At 43.2% G+C, this 15,705-nt stretch overlaps 3 protein-coding genes across 3 annotated transcripts; 2 read left to right on the forward strand and 1 right to left on the reverse strand.

Annotated features, from left to right (window-relative positions):
* The first annotated feature begins 1,425 nt into the window (after window positions 1-1,425).
* Window positions 1,426-4,153, forward strand: LOC139343007 (cytochrome P450 2K1-like). The gene is made up of 9 exons (XM_070980378.1): window positions 1,426-1,623; window positions 1,786-1,948; window positions 2,035-2,184; window positions 2,285-2,445; window positions 2,888-3,067; window positions 3,165-3,306; window positions 3,416-3,600; window positions 3,728-3,869; window positions 3,963-4,153. The coding sequence occupies exons 1-9, from the start codon at window positions 1,426-1,428 to the stop codon at window positions 4,151-4,153; spliced, it is 1,512 nt and encodes a 503-aa protein (XP_070836479.1).
* Window positions 4,154-8,177: 4,024 nt separating this feature from the next.
* Window positions 8,178-11,345, reverse strand: LOC139343001 (uncharacterized). Its single transcript, XM_070980371.1, has 4 exons — window positions 11,174-11,345; window positions 10,043-10,713; window positions 9,781-9,894; window positions 8,178-9,487 (listed from the first exon to the last, which is right to left on the reverse strand). The coding sequence occupies exons 2-4, from the start codon at window positions 10,682-10,684 to the stop codon at window positions 8,555-8,557; spliced, it is 1,689 nt and encodes a 562-aa protein (XP_070836472.1). The 5' UTR covers window positions 10,685-10,713; window positions 11,174-11,345; the 3' UTR covers window positions 8,178-8,554.
* On the forward strand, window positions 11,220-15,398 carry LOC139343009 (RNA-binding protein with serine-rich domain 1-like). Its single transcript, XM_070980380.1, has 7 exons — window positions 11,220-11,445; window positions 12,128-12,274; window positions 12,377-12,562; window positions 12,648-12,753; window positions 13,073-13,226; window positions 13,314-13,455; window positions 14,923-15,398. Coding segments are annotated over exons 1-7 (843 nt in total). The 5' UTR covers window positions 11,220-11,443; the 3' UTR covers window positions 15,029-15,398.
* Window positions 15,399-15,705: the final 307 nt, after the last annotated feature.

The raw sequence follows: 15,705 nt of genomic DNA on the forward strand, positions 1-15,705 counted from the left end.
TTCAGTTTTTTCTTTTTATTTGCAGCGGTGAATATGCAAAAGGTTACAGGCAGGCAGGAAAGAAGGCAGGTACAGGTGGCTAAAAAGCAAATATAAATACAAACATCAAGAGAGAAACTAACAAACATAATGAACTGACACTGACTGGGGAGAAAGGCTGCAAATGCTGCAGTGCTGATGAACAAGTGGGAACAGGTGTATAGGTGGGAGGGGATGTCAAGAGCAGTTACTTGGTAAGGCAGCTGGACTTGTGAGCTCGTCAGATCACACAAGATCATACAACACAAGAATCCATCTTCCCAGGCTTGATGATATGCTCTTGTGGCCTGTTTGCAGCCCACCAATACATACATACATACATACATATACACAACCAATATGTAAAGACATGATGAGATGAAAGATGTAAAAGAGCAAGAAAAGACAACAAACAAACCTTTTATATAATTTAACTTTGTCTTACTTTCCACATGTAGTCTTGCAAATGTTTTCAATACAGTTCTGGTTTGTTAGGGTTAGGGGCAAACAGTAACACAGGTTTTCGAACTGTACTCTTATGCAGATCTGGTTTCCCTCCATGACTCAAAAACGTCTCCTCCTTTTCCACATTATTTTCCAGAGGTTGCATTTCAGTTGCTTACGCAGGGATGATAGTTTGATTTGATCTGTCATTGGCCAGTGTTGGGAAAGTTCACTTTCTACATGAACTAGTTCAAAGTTCAGTTCACAGATTTTTAAAATGAACTAGTTCAGTTCATAGTTCATAATTTAAAATTTTGAATTAAATTCCAAAAATGAACTAGTTCATAGTTTGTTTGTTTTTTCTCCATATGGTGCTATTATTTTTCAAAATTATTGCCACAGCCCATATAGAACCACAGACAGCAATTATTTTATTAGTTTTAACACTGTAATACTGTAAGGATTTTTCCCATCCTCACCGACTTTGTCATAAAACTCATTTAAATGATCACACGACGCCTCCATGCTGCTTTTTGTTTTGATGACGCATGCGGCGGTGCGACACTGGTGGCTCCTGTTGCCAGATTGGGTGTTTTTTCTGCTACATTTTAAGGCCTGTTTATGGTGTGTTTTAGCCAGGTTTTCGTCCGGAAGGCTTTATAGATTTCTGGCACCCTGTTGAACGAAGTTAAACTGAGAGAGTGCCGTTCACAGACACCAGAATGAACGGGTTGAAGGTCTGTCATGATTGGTTCTGCCTCTCTTAAAGAAGGTGTGGAGTCTTGGTTGACAGCTCCTCCCAGAGAGGTGCCCAGGGCAACGTCTCTGTAAAATCAAAGTGAAGGAAAGAGGCAGCACTGGGTGTTACAAACCAGCATATCCCTTTGTTCAGCTTTGACAATATCTGTTAGGTTAAAACATTTGTGACCCCAGAGGCATTCAGGTCCAGGTGACTGTAGGATCATGTTAGAAGATCTTTCCCAGTCCTCCACCTCAGTCTCCCTGCTGGTGGCTGTTGTGGGTTTGCTGGTTTTTCACCATTTTTACTCCAGCTTAAGCTCCAAAGAAATGAGAAAGGAGCCTCCGGGACCAACACCCCTTCCCCTGCTTGGTAATTTGCTTCAGGTGGACCTCAAGAGATTAGACAGATCTCTTTTTGATGTGAGAAATGTCTTGTGTGTCTTAAAACAATGTGAATCTTTCAATTGCTTTGATTTTTGACATTTCCAAGTTTATTTTAGTAATTATATTAGTTGCTTATGTAAATATGCTTTCAGTCAGTAAATCAGTGAGTCTCACTTTGACCTGCCTCCATCTTTTTAGCTGTCCAAAAAATATGGACCAGTGTTCACAGTCTACTTTGGACTTCAGAAGGTGGTAGTGCTGGCAGGATACAGGACAGTCAGACAGGCTCTGGTCAACCATGCCGAAGAGTTTGGAGACAGAGAAGTCACTCCCATATCCTATGATGTTAACAAGGGACATGGTAAGAAAACAATTGTCTTTCTTCCTTTTTCTTGAGTATCTTCATTTTGTTTTTGTCGAAATAAGCCAACCACTTTTTTTGTGAAGGCATAATATTCTCCAACGGTGACTCGTGGAAAGAAATGAGACGTTTTGCTCTAACTACTCTGAAAGATTTTGGGATGGGCAAAAGGATTACTGAAGGGATAATCATTGAGGAATGTCACTACCTGATTGAAGAACTTGAACGGCACGAAGGTAACATTATCTCCAGTAAAGCACCGTCCCTTCAATACCTCACTGTTTCTATTAAACTCTAGCCCATAACGCTCTCTCTCCATCTCTGTCTGTCTCTCAGGTAAAGCCTTCAACAACACCCAGGCAATTTGCTATGCGGCTTCAAATGTTATAGCAGCCTTGATGTTTGGAAAGAGGTATGAATATGGAGACCCTGTCCTCCAAACTTTGGTGGACAAAGACCACGAGGTCATCCATCTTTTTGGAACAGTTCCCATCCTGGTACGACAGAGTGACTTAATGATAATGACAATATTTTACATTGTTGTGCAATAAGGTGGAAGAGATGAATTCTCTTACTGTAGTCCATGAAATTACAGAAAGAACTCTGTAATTTGGTACTGAGGAAAATACGAATTTCCTTGGAGGACCTGCGCATTGAAATCCAATCTAAGTAAATGTTTATTGGAAACTTTATTCTGGTATTGTTAATCCTATTCATCATTTAGATTTGTCTGTGTTCATGATCTAGATTTGCCTGTAGAAAATGTTACATTTTTGCATGTTCAGCTGGGCACTCATAGTCGTGGAAAAGTCTAAAGGTCAAATGTAAAACAAAACACTGGTTAAATGAAACCAGCTGGGGCTCCAGACCTAATTGCTCCCATAACTGTAATGTTCAGTCTTCCAATAACTAGACTGTTTGTGTCGTGCTCCATCACAGATATACAACATGTTTCCTTGGCTGGGCCCTTTTCTCCAGACCCGGACGGATGTGACGACAATTGTGAGAGAGAACAAGGAAGATGTAAAAAATATCATAGCAGATCTGAAGGAGACTCTGAACCCTGAGATGCACAGATGCTTTGCTGATGTATTCCTGACCCGTAAGATAAATGTGGAGGTGAGGTGTCCCAACTCCAGTGCGTTCATTCCTCGGCTGATCACACAAGATGAGTCAATCATTAAGTATAATCCCTCTTTTCTGTATGTTATAATAGGAGTCTGAAATCAAGGATTCACACTATCATGATGAAAACCTGGTCAGCAGTGTGCTAGATTTGTTTGCAGCTGGAACTGACACCACAGCAAGTACACTTCAGTGGGGTCTACTTTTTATGGCCAAGTACCCTCACATTCAAGGTGCAAAAACGCATCTACATGCTCATCTCAGCTCGCCATGCTCACATGAGATTTGGGTTAAAGTAGCATTACATATTCATCAAATTGAACCTTTTTCACATGCATTCAGACCAGGTCCAGGAGGAGCTGAGCAGGGTGGTCGGAAGCCGCCAGGTCCGAGTAGAGGACAGGAAGAACCTGCCCTACACTGACGCTGTGATCCACGAGTCACAAAGACTGGCTAACATTGTCCCCATGTCTCTTCCTCACAAAACCAGCCAAGACATCACCTACCATGGCTACTTTATCAAGGAAGTCAGTTGCTCACATCAATCTAAATCCACACACACTTGCTTTTGTTGAATACGTTCTTTGAATTCTTGAAAACAGCATTTGGATTCAAAATTTTATGATGCACCCTACTCTCTTCCCGTGCCTGCAGGGGACTACTGTGTTTCCTCTTCTTACTTCTGTCCTGTATGATGAGAGTGAATGGGAGAGCCCACACAGTTTCAACCCTTCCCATTTCCTGGATGAGGAGGGTAAATTCATCAGAAGAGAGGCCTTCATGCCCTTCTCAGCCGGTACAACAACTTTATTTGAATTTTCTCTGCTGATATTTAACAATCGTGAGGATACCATCCAGTTTAACTCGTTGCAACTCCTCATTCTTGCAGGTCGCAGGATGTGTCTTGGAGAGAGTCTTGCCAAAATGGAGCTCTTCCTCTTCTTCGCCTCCCTCCTCCAGCGCTTTCATTTCACTCCTCCACCTGGAGTTACAGAGGAGGAACTGGATCTGTCACCATCTGTGGGCTTCACCCTCAGCCCTTCACCCCATGAGCTTTGTGCTGTCAGTTGCCACCGTTGAAGAGATCAGGAACTGCCTCTTCGCCTCTTGTGGTCACTCAGTCACCCATGATGTGTGAGACGATGTTGTGTGAAAATGTAGAGAGTAGCACTAGTGTAGAGATTTCACCAATTAACAGCAATTTGCTCAAACTCAATGGCACATTGATGTTTTCTGTAGGACCAAAATATGAAATCCCCAAGCAAGCTTTCTGCTTGTTACAAAACACAAACTATTAAAGTGTCGACTCGTGTCTCACTGCCATTAAAGGTTGTTTGATTTGTAAAAAAACACACCGTATTTACCACTTACCATGCCAACATTTGCTGTTTTCAACTGGGAATGACTCATATTCATGCCTGGACAGGTTTTGTGCTCATTTGACAGCCTCATTACCTACATTTTCACCTTGTTGATGTACTACTGCTAGTATTACTCCCACTACTAATAATATGTTAAAGGTGCAGTGTGTAAAATTTGGCCTTCTGTCGAAGGTCACTCCAACTACTCGTTCAAAAGAGAAAATTCGTACAAAAGAGAGAAACTTGAATTTCAAAAGTATATGGCTGTATTTTTCTGTTTAATAAGGACAACAGGTGCAAGAGGATTTCCTCTGTTGACATTATGTGAGTTTATTTTCATTATTTATCTTATCTATTATCCTATTGAGGTGTGCTATCAATCTATGGCCTTGAAGTACAAAGTGGTATTTATGGTATCACAGATGTTTTTGACATAACATCAGAACTATTACTTTTTCACCTTCTGTTGACAAATTGCATTGCGTCTTTGGGATCATTTAGAAAATTGTTGGTATCAATTTACTCCCAACAGAACCTGTGTATTCATGCTACCTGTATACGGCTTTGTCTTTGACATGCAGCAAAACTGGTTTCTGTAGTTTCTGCCTGCAGCAGAGTGGGGTTGGGAAGGCGGGCAGTTGCAATCAGGACATTGAGTATAGAAAACAAGATCACAATGAGTGACTGATTTTCTCCATCACACCTACTGAAGAAGTCTCAGTGGTGCAGTTAGTGCGACTCAGGGTGGTATGTTTGAAGGCTCTCAGTCATCCAGGTCCTGGTAGCCCGAGGAGGGTTCAATCCTCGGTCCTGCATTCTTTTAGTGGCCCTTTTAGAGCCCAGAAATGTGCTCTTAAGATAACTTTTCTCAGAAATTTCAACCAAAAAGCAGTTTGGACTACCTGCAGATATCCCTTCCTTTCACAGAGGAGCTCTTTGAACTCACTGTGAGGAAAACTGCAGTGACAATGTTTGTGTCAGTTTCCAGGTGACCTAAACCTCTCCCCCATACTTGATAACATGTTGCAGCTACATCTCAATATTAACCCCACCTGCTGATTTTGTTTGTCGTCCACCAACTAATAACCTGATGCATTCAGCTTGTCTTCCTCAGTCCTAGCATATCTAGCCATGATAATTGCAAAAATGAGTTGGTCACAACTCCGTTACCCGATTCCAATTGAGTGTGTGCTTTGCATTTCATGAAATTAGAGCCCTTGTTCTAAGATAATCCCTTTTGCTGCAGGTAACAACATTGCTCATTCCTCTCATACCACCCTCTGGTGCCAGACTTCTATCCAATACAAAACAAGACAGTTTTGTGGGCTTTAATCAGAATTACAGCCTCTTGTGGCCATTGGTGTGAATTTCTACCTTTTACTTTAGTTTCTTATTATATATCATATTGTATTCTTTGTTTAGTCAAAACATGTCCAGTTAGCAATACAAACAGGTTCAGTGTGTGCTACTCTCTATTCATCTGCAACAGCTGTACAACATTTTCACTTGGATGTGCAAATGGGCAAGCAACACGATATGTCTCAGGAAGAACATGCACCATGTAGGAAGTCCTGAATCCCTCTGCAGTCTGGTATCGCCTCCATCTTATCAGGGAGAGATCTCATGTTCCCCATAATAAGAGACGGTATGGTCTTTTCTTGTCACGGCACGTAGCTACAGCTCTGCATGCCCTCCTCTTTCTCAATATTTCCATGGGGATCTCTGGTCTTTCCACTGGGATTATGTTGGTGTTGCCAGCACTAACAGGCATAAACAATGGAACTGTGGCTGAAGGGATCTCCCGATGTTGCTTTAAATAGTCTGGAGAAAAGTAAAAAGCAGATCACTCTTCTCACCAATTGTACATCCCTAAGTGGACATTATCGACTGAGACCAGTGATGGAAGAAACACAAGAAAAGCACTCTGAGCTGCTGTAACTAGCTGCCAGTTGTGCGGCACCATTTTGTTTGCCACTGATGCTTTTGAGATCTTGCCCCATCATCACAGGCTTGAACCCAGGTAAGACAAAATACATCATATTGCAAATCTATTTGTGTTTTTGGCCATTCACCTCTTTAAATGTACCCATGTCCCCACTACTTTTTCCTACAAATTACTTATTAGCCTGCTTGGTGACTTAAATGAATAAACTTTACCTCTTGCATGCTTTCTCAATGCATCACAGAAGCCAGCTGGTTATTCATTAACCATACACAGAAACAAATCTGAGAGCAAAAAAAAAAAAAGAAAAAAAAGTTGATGTGACTTACCATGATCGCAGGGCAACATACAGTATATACACAAACAACCATTCACACTCACACCTAGGGGCAATTTAGAGTCACCAATTAACCTAATGAGCATGTTTTTGGTCTGTGGGAGGAAGCCGGAGTACCTGGGGAGAACCCACGCATGCACGGGAAGAACATGCAAACTTCACACAGAAAGGCCCAACCAGGGAATCGAACCAGCGACCTTCTTGCTGTGAGGCACGCGCACTAACTGCTGCACCACCATGCAGCCACAAAGAAGCAGAAGGCACAAATATTGTCTCTGACACTCTTACCAGTGTGACTCACAGTCCCCCCCCAGTGTTTGCAAATTTGCTGCAACTGGATCCTAAGCCACCCCACAGCACACCACACAGCACACCAGTAGTCCATTTTGGGCCTAAAAATGGTTGTGTTGGCAGGATATCATCTAATGTTTGATTTAGTTGAAAATGAGCATTTGCATTGGCATAAATTACATTTACAGCCATTTAAATACTGATAAAAACCTAGAAATGTGCTGGAATTCTGGAACCATGAGAAAAATGTACACCCTTCAAATGTGCCATCATCTCTGACATACTCCAGTGCTTGTTGTGCTGTCATGTGTCCATCTGGAGGAAGATGAATGGCAAAAGCCTCTCATTTTTCACCCAGTCCATTTCCTAGATGAAGAAGAGAATTCTAGAAAGAGGATTGCTTTCCTACCGTTCTCTGCAGGTCATTGTAATTTTGCTGATTATGACCAGAGCAAGTTTAATTGGTGTGTCATGATCTGGTCTGTTTAGTTATTTCCTGTTTCATTTTCAAGGTTTACCTTATGTGTCACATTTTACATTACTTCCTGTATTTTCCCACCTGTGTGATTGTTCTATTGTCCACCACCCCACAGCCGATTTCAGCTCATGTGTTCCCCCCTTACACATGGTGTTTCAACTTTGCTGTCTGTGCATGTGGTTTCCTAGATCACCTGTTTGTTGGGCGTTGCGTTTGTTTTTGATATTTGGACTCTACTAACTTATTGTGGATTTCATGATGACATTCCTTTATTTGTTTCAGGCTCAAGGGTTTGTGTGGGCGAGGGAGAGTTTGACCCTTCCCCCCTTCCTCCAGCACTTTTGCTTCACTCCCTCACCTGGATCTGACACAGGCTGGTTTGACAAATATTAACAGTGTACTGACACTGTCACCCACAGAGACATTTTAAAATGATTAGTCATTAAATATGACACTTAGAATTCTCATAATATTGACTTTATCTCAGTTAGCGCTCCAGATATTATGTGTCACTTCCCTGGGGCAGGTCCTGAGACACACTACACCAGCTGTACACTGTCATATGCTGAACTTGTCGTTTTTGCTAGATACACAACTTTGTGGCCCTAACTAAATTTTTTATGATAAAGTGGAACATGTGGAACATATTTTATGCAAAACTTCACAGACTTCTTAACACTTGAAATGCTTCGGATCATAAGAATCTCTTTATTTTGTTGTCCCTTAGCATAGAGGTATGAAAACTAATGCCAGTCCTAGTGATAGAAAAATAATAGATACAAAATTAACAAGAAATGCTTTAAAAAATGACAAAGTGCCTGCACATATCATTTTCTCTAATTCTGTGATAACAAATGCTAAATCAAACACATGATTACTAAACCATTGTAACACGTTTATTCTATTGCTATTTGTATTCTTTTAAAATGTAATTTGGAAATAAAATGGATGTAAGAAACGCTACAGTGTGTTCATTGTAAAAACGTGTGTCTTACATAAGTATTCCAAACTGACTCTAAAAAAGCACATCCAAGCCCTTATGGTCCCAACACTCTGGGGCATCTGAAGCCCTCTAAGGTCCCTCCACTTTGATAATATTGATCTGTTGATCCTGTGGCTGCGTGGACACACTGCAGTCCTGGAGGGTCCTCGCTGTACAGCTGCTTGGGAAATCAGATGTTTTACTCTCTGACCCCCTGAAAGTCTGGGGATGTGACTGGCTGTATGTAGAGACATAGGACTGTGTGTAGGGTGGCATGAGAGTTTGACTGTTTTGCTGTGGATATGCGGCTGAATATGGTTGTGTTTGAGGGGGAGTGTGGGTAAGTGGGAGGGTCTCAGCATTGCTACATGGTGTAAACCCATTCATGCTTGAAGGGCTGAGTCCTGGCAGTTTAAAGGCCTCTACATTTTCTAAACTCTCTAAAGAGTTGTAGCTTGGCTGGGATTGGCTGCACTGAGTGTATGTGCCTTGACTGAAGTTGAAGGTGTCTTGGCTGAAGGAAGCTGATGCAGAAGCTGTTGGCAAATCAGAGGGTGATGTCATTTTGTTGTGCTGCTGTTGAACACCGCTACAACATCCCAGTTTGGAGGCAAAACTCTGTAGGGTGCTGAGGATCTGTTTCTGAATGTGTGTCTGCTGCGCCTGCTCCCTCTCCAGACGGCACTGCTGCTCCACCAGCATCTTCACTGCCAGACCCAAGCTGCGCACTTCAGAGCCCAGGGTCTGAATCTGATCCTGTAGTCCACCTCTCCCTCCTGCGTCCTGGACTGCCTGCTGGGGGCTTGGGTTCCCCTCACTACGAGTGGCCCCCTGGCCTCCCGGGGTCTGCAGTCGGATGACGGCAACTCCAGGAGCTGAGGATGTTAACGGTGAAGTCGACCGGTTAGGAAGACGAACGCCAACCCGAGGGAGAGGGTGAACGGAACGAGCAGAGAGACCTGGTCTCTGTGTGAGAAACCGCCTGGGAGTACCGCCTCCTCCAGCCTGACCTTCCATAACAGTCTGTGCAACAGAGAAACATTTCATGAAAATACTGAAAAACTAGCTGTAATACAACCTTATTAACATAATACTTTGACTAAATGTTAAAATGGTGCGACTGGTTGAGGATATGTGCTGGAATACTAACCGGTACCAGCTATTTACAGATTCATTGTACAAACCTAAGCTTGGACTTAACAGGCACTGTGGCCTACAGTGACAGTCTATCACTCATGACGTGCTGGCACACGCTTTAGTTAAGGCGATTAAAGGCTGCAATCATTTATGGAGTTTAGGTTTTACGCTTTTCTCACCTTTTCAGTGGTAAGATCATAAGTTTCATGTGGCTGTGACACTGCACTTCTCAGATCAGCACCTTGGACACTCAAGTGATCTCTCCTCAACAATGATGCCACCTGCTGGAATGACTGTTGAAAAGTCAAGCACGCAAGGCTGAAAGCTGATTTGATTCATATTATATTGGACAAATTACACATCTTTTGTGTTAGTGTACACAATAATTACATACTTAACAATTGGGATTTTGACACATGGGAGAAATGTATAAGTAGGTACCTTCATCCTGTGTGACAGCGCTTTATCCAAAAGCCTCTTTCGAGCTGCCAGCATTGAATTGGTGGCTGGAGAAGGTGTGAGTCTCCTCCTCATGACTGCTCCAGAGGATGTTAGAGTGGAAGACACTGTGCCCGCCTCTGCCCTTGTTACAGTGGACTGGGGACTTCTTTGTTGGTTGTTCTGTGCAAGGGAGGTGACACTAACAATCTGGATGTCATTTTCTTCCTTATCGCCCTCATGTTGCTGTTCTGCTCTGCTCCCGTCGCTGATTTCCCCGGACCCCGATGGCTTTGCACCAGTATCCGGATTTGTGGAAGTCTGTTTGGCAAAGTTTGCAGCTGGTGTGAAGCCAGCATGATGAGATGCCTGTCTCAGGAGGTTTTGGAGATGAATATTACTCCAGCTCTCTTGTGCTGCTCCAGCTCGAGGCTGCACCTGTGCTGGTGATGTGCTGCTTCCAACCTCCACAGGTCTGACCCTCCCTGGCGGCCTCCCTTGAAACTCCCTCAGGAAGAGGTAGATGGCCTGGGCAGACACCTTGATGTTCTCCAGCTCCAGCACAGCTTTGATCTTGCGGAAACTCAGGCCAGCCTTCCGCAGCTCCACCACTTTGTGTTTAGCGGCATCATCCAGCCGGCCCATGGTCTGTCACCACGTTTGGCTGTTGATGTCTAAAAAATTCATATAATAAACCTGTAACTAACACTTAAGTGTGAGTTTAATACCGAGATGATTTCACTGAATGTCTTCTAGTATGCGAAAATACCAGTGCCTTTATATAAAAATCTGCTTAGTTTGTAGCTTGTAACAAGGTTGATCATATTTTCCCCAAATTTCCCCGTTGTTAGAATAAAGTTCTCTCTTACTCTTATTTTATCACAAGGTATTAAAGCATTCTTGTTACTGTACAGTACCAACGTTACTCAATAAAACAAGAAACTTACTGAATATATACTGATGAACACATGAAAAAACAAGATCTCAACAAATGCTTAATTGTTTTTATCGCGAATGTAGGTGTATACTGACTTTGGTCACAAATATGTTTCGACGTAGTGAAAGGAAGAGATTTTGAGTGAGCTAGCAAAGGACAACAGCTAGCGCAGCACGGTTATTAAGTAAAATCCTCACCTTACGAAACCTCGCTGACAAGAGGAGGAGTCAATTGGTGTTTCCTGTTCGATTAAATCATTTCTCGAGCGGTGAAGAAACACCCCGTCCTCGCATAGCTACGATATAGTCATATAAACGCATACGCTCACGTTTACCAGCAACATAAATAAACAAATGAGTTGTAAGTGGCGCTCGGGTGGGGACGTCACTTCCGCTTTGTCGTCATCACCGAGCGACATCTTCTGAGGCCGCGAGTAAGGTCCACCGACATCATTTAGTTGGAGAGATATGTAAGTTAAGCGTGTTATTCAATTGCAATAAGACTAGTTTCAATTCCAGTCTATGTTTCATGTGATACGACAAATTGTGTACCATTTTAAAGCCGTTTGTGCTCTCCATGATTAGAGTAGTAATGGATTAACCGTAGCCGCTGTAGCTATCTCCTCCTTGTTTTGAAGCGCCAGTTGAATGAAAATCAATGGCGGCGGATTTCGGCACTAGAGCACAGTTGTTGGTAGCGTAGTTAACTACTCTGATATGTTTCAGTGATGATTGTAGTAATATAAAATTATACACGCACTTCTATTACGAATTTAGTTTCTTTGGTCACTTACTGCTTTTTGTAAATCATCTATGGTGTTAATCGTTATAAGCACATGCTGGATTACGATGCGTGATAAATCGACAGAAAATTTGTGGCCAACAGTTGGTTGTATTCTACCATCACAAAAGTTTTACTTAAGTAAATCCTGTTTTGCATCACAGTAGTCTGAGTATCTTATGTTTTTTTGTTTTTTTTTTACTGCTGGTAAGACAGCTATTTGAAGACACTGAAGACACTTGGGCTCTATTTTATTTGGGCAATATTTTCTTACATTTTAGAGTAGAAATAATTAGAATTAAACCAATCCCTATGCCATTCACAACATACTTTATGGTCTCAAAGTAACAGCAGCTTGTCTATAACTTTAGGGCACCATCACCCACAAAGCGGAAGGAGGAGGAAAAAACAAAAGACAGAGGCAAAGAAAAGACTAGTACCAAGGAAGGAGACAAGGAGAGAGGACGGGAGAAAGGAAGGAAGCGCCGCAGCGCTTCTACTGGCAGCAGCAGCAGCAGGTTTGTTTCCTATGTTATAATTTCTGTACAGGTCACTGACAAAATCAGTCTTAAGTAGGTTTTCTTACCTGCAATGTTTTTCCTTGTTTTGAACACGACCAGGTCCAGATCAAGCTCCACCTCAAGCAGCAGCTCTGGTTCCAGCTCGGGTTCCTCGAGTGGATCCAGCTCATCCGGTTCCAGCCGCTCTGGTTCTTCAAGCTCTCGTTCCTCCTCCTCTTCAAGCTCCTCTGGCTCCCCCAGCCCTAGCCGCAGACGCCATGACAACCGCCGCCGCTCCCGCTCAGCGTAAGTCACTTAGACAATATTTATACACGGTTTCACTCGCTTGAGTCATGATAAAGTTAATTAGTGTTTTGTTGCGATTCTGCAGGTCGAAAACACAGAAGAGGGGAGAAGATAAGGAGCGGAGGAAAAGAAGCCCGAGCCCCAAACCCACTAAAGTTCATCTTGGACGACTGACCAGGAATGTCACCAGGGTCAGCTGAGAAATTAAGCTTGTTATCCACAGAACACATGAATATGATTTAACATGCCTTCAAATTATGCTACTACCGTAGAAACATCATCTAAGGTAGTTAAGAAGAAGAAGAAGATGTTCAAAGTGGAAAATGGATTTGTAGGAAGGAAAAAAGATATGTTCATGTTAATGTTAAGTGATCATCATTATGGTTCAGTAAACAGATTTTTCCTTGCTTAGTGATGTTGTCGTTATTATTATTATTTGTATTATAAACAGATATTCCAAATCTTTTTTTAATGTTGCTCTGATAAGCACACTGTCTTTTTTTTGTACAGGACCACATCCAGGAGATCTTTTCCACTTATGGAAAAATCAAAATGGTCGAAATGCCAATGGACAGGCTCAACCCACACCTGTCCAGGGGCTTTGCTTACGTGGACTTTGAGACCCCCGAGGAGGCCCAGAAGGCGCTCAAATATATGGACGGAGGTTAAGCCGGAGTGTTTGTTTGACTTTGCAGGATTACTGCATGTGAGTGTGTCGAATAACTGTCCATGATGACTTTGTCGTTGTTAGGTCAGATTGACGGACAGGAAATCACCGCATCTGCCGTGCTGCCTCAGCGAGTCCGCCCTCCTCCTCGCAGACCTTCTCCCCCTCGCAGAATGCCCCCACCCCAGCCGATGTGGCGTCGCAGTCCGCCACGCATGAGGAGAAGGTACTTTGAATGATTTTCAGTCAGTCACAGTGTCCATCTATCCAGCATATCAGATAAATAAGTGGGGAAACCTAACGAATGCAGATTCTTCCACACATGTGCACTGCAAGGCACAAGTAAGCAATTAGATCTGTGGTAAAGACATCTGTAAATTGGGTCAGTTGTGGTTGATGGTGTACATTTGTTAACTGTGATGCTCGTGCATTGGTGTGATATGTATGGAAAAACAGAAGAGCAGCTCATCCTTTGGCGGCTGAGAATCGATTCAGGATGCTGTCAGCAAGAACAGCCCGTCCACAGTCACACAGAGAGGGATATTATAGTTTGGTCGCAGTGCATAAACCCCTCATTACAAAGACGAATGCACATTTGAGGTGCTGGTGTACGGAGGTGTGGGGGAAAAAAGTGATCCGGTCAGATGAGTCATCATATTCTCGACAAATGGTACCGACCTGAGTGCTTGACCTCTACACCGAGGGGATCTGGTGGCTCTGTTATGCTGCTGGGGCTGACATGTTTTGGATCCATGTGTCCCATTAAAGGGAAGCGTCCCTTCAAATGAATACAAAGCTGTCCTGAGTGATTCACCTTTATCCATTATGAAACATTTCTATGCTGATGGGAGCGGTCTTTTCCAGCATGACAGTGCCCCCATCCACAGGGCAGGAGGGGTCCAGTAGAGTTCTGGAGACTTGTAGAATTAATGCCAAGGCGCATTGATCACTTAAGACACTTAAAGCTGCAGTAGGTAAGATGGAGAAGAGAGCAGAATTAGCCTGGAAATTTGAACCAACGCAAGTTCCACGTCACTCCCCCTCCCTCTCTGCTGCACTCATGCCCTGCCTCCAAGCTCCTCCTCCCTGCAACGTCTGTGCGACTGCCATGACAACCGGTAACTTTAGCCTTAGCATCGGAAACAAGCTAACTGCCCAGCCGCTACATCACAGTCTCTAACATACCGTACGCGCTGCGGAGTGTTACGGTAACAATCGCCATATTAGCTTTATGGTTATTTGTTGTCTTAGCCGTAAATGCTGTTGTTGGCAGCGGCGGTATGGGTAGTTTCTCCTTTACGGGTGGCTGTTGCCCTGCCATAGCTTTCACTAGCCTCCTGACGCCGCTCACAGAGCAGTTCGACTGAGCGAAAGGTGGCAACTGGTTCGCAGCGTGTATGAGTGGCGATTGACAGGTGTCAGACACTCCCTCTGATTGGTTGTTTTGTGTCGGGCGCAATGCATTCGTGCAAATCGCAGTAGGTGGGACCAATGGAGCTGTTTTTTTTTTCACATTGCAAATATGACAAAAAATTACTTTTATACAAGTTACATACAGCTTTAATGATGGGTTTTCCTTTAATTTGTTGCCCATTTGTATGTTTATGTACTTTGTTTCACGCCATTTAATCTGCTCATTCTGCGTGCCTTCCTACCACAAGAGCTTTTGTGTTTAATGCTTATATCCTCACAGGTCCCGCTCCCCGAGGAGACGGTCCCCAGCACGCCGCCGCTCTCGCTCCAGATCTCCTGGCCGCAGGCGTCACCGCTCCCGTTCCAGCTCCAACTCCTCCAGATAGACGAGTTTTCGGCCTCCTGATGCCGAGTGATCGCTTATGTTCTCTATCTGATCAGCTGGAGTTTCGGCTTTCCCAGACCTCGTGGACTCACCAGAAACAAAACCATCTGCACTGTAGCCAACACAAACATCTGCCTGCATGTAGAAAGTGGAAGTGTGTGTTTTTTTTTGTTTTTTTTTTGAGCAAATGTGAGTTTCTTTTCATATATTGTGTTAAATTGATCCTGAAAAGCTGGTTCTGTGCTTATGTTGTGTTTCCGGCTGAGCGTGGGCTCCACTGAGATCGACAAATATTTCTTTTAAAGTATGACTTCTTTTTACCATTTACTGAATTTTTAGACACTTTTGAAAAATAAAAACAATGAAACGTGCACAGTGTGTGAGTTCAGTTTGTAACCGTCTGGTCGAGATTCAGAAAGGCCTTTTGCTGGTCACCTTCGTGGCTCAGTGCCTGTCAGCTTTGTTTGCTCAGTGCACCCTTACTTAACCTCCAGAGAACACGTTAATGTTTAATGCGTCACCTTCAAATGAATACTAACAGAGAAGACACAAATGCGCTCACAATTCAGCAACAACACATGGCAAACACATTTGTTCCATAATGTGAGTGCAGTATTTGCTGGTACTGCAGTATTTGCTGGTACTGCAGCATCATTTACTGGATAGAGCCATGAGATC

Source organism: Chaetodon trifascialis, chromosome 15 (assembly GCF_039877785.1).
Source record: "Chaetodon trifascialis isolate fChaTrf1 chromosome 15, fChaTrf1.hap1, whole genome shotgun sequence".
Classification (NCBI taxonomy): domain Eukaryota; kingdom Metazoa; phylum Chordata; class Actinopteri; order Chaetodontiformes; family Chaetodontidae; genus Chaetodon; species Chaetodon trifascialis.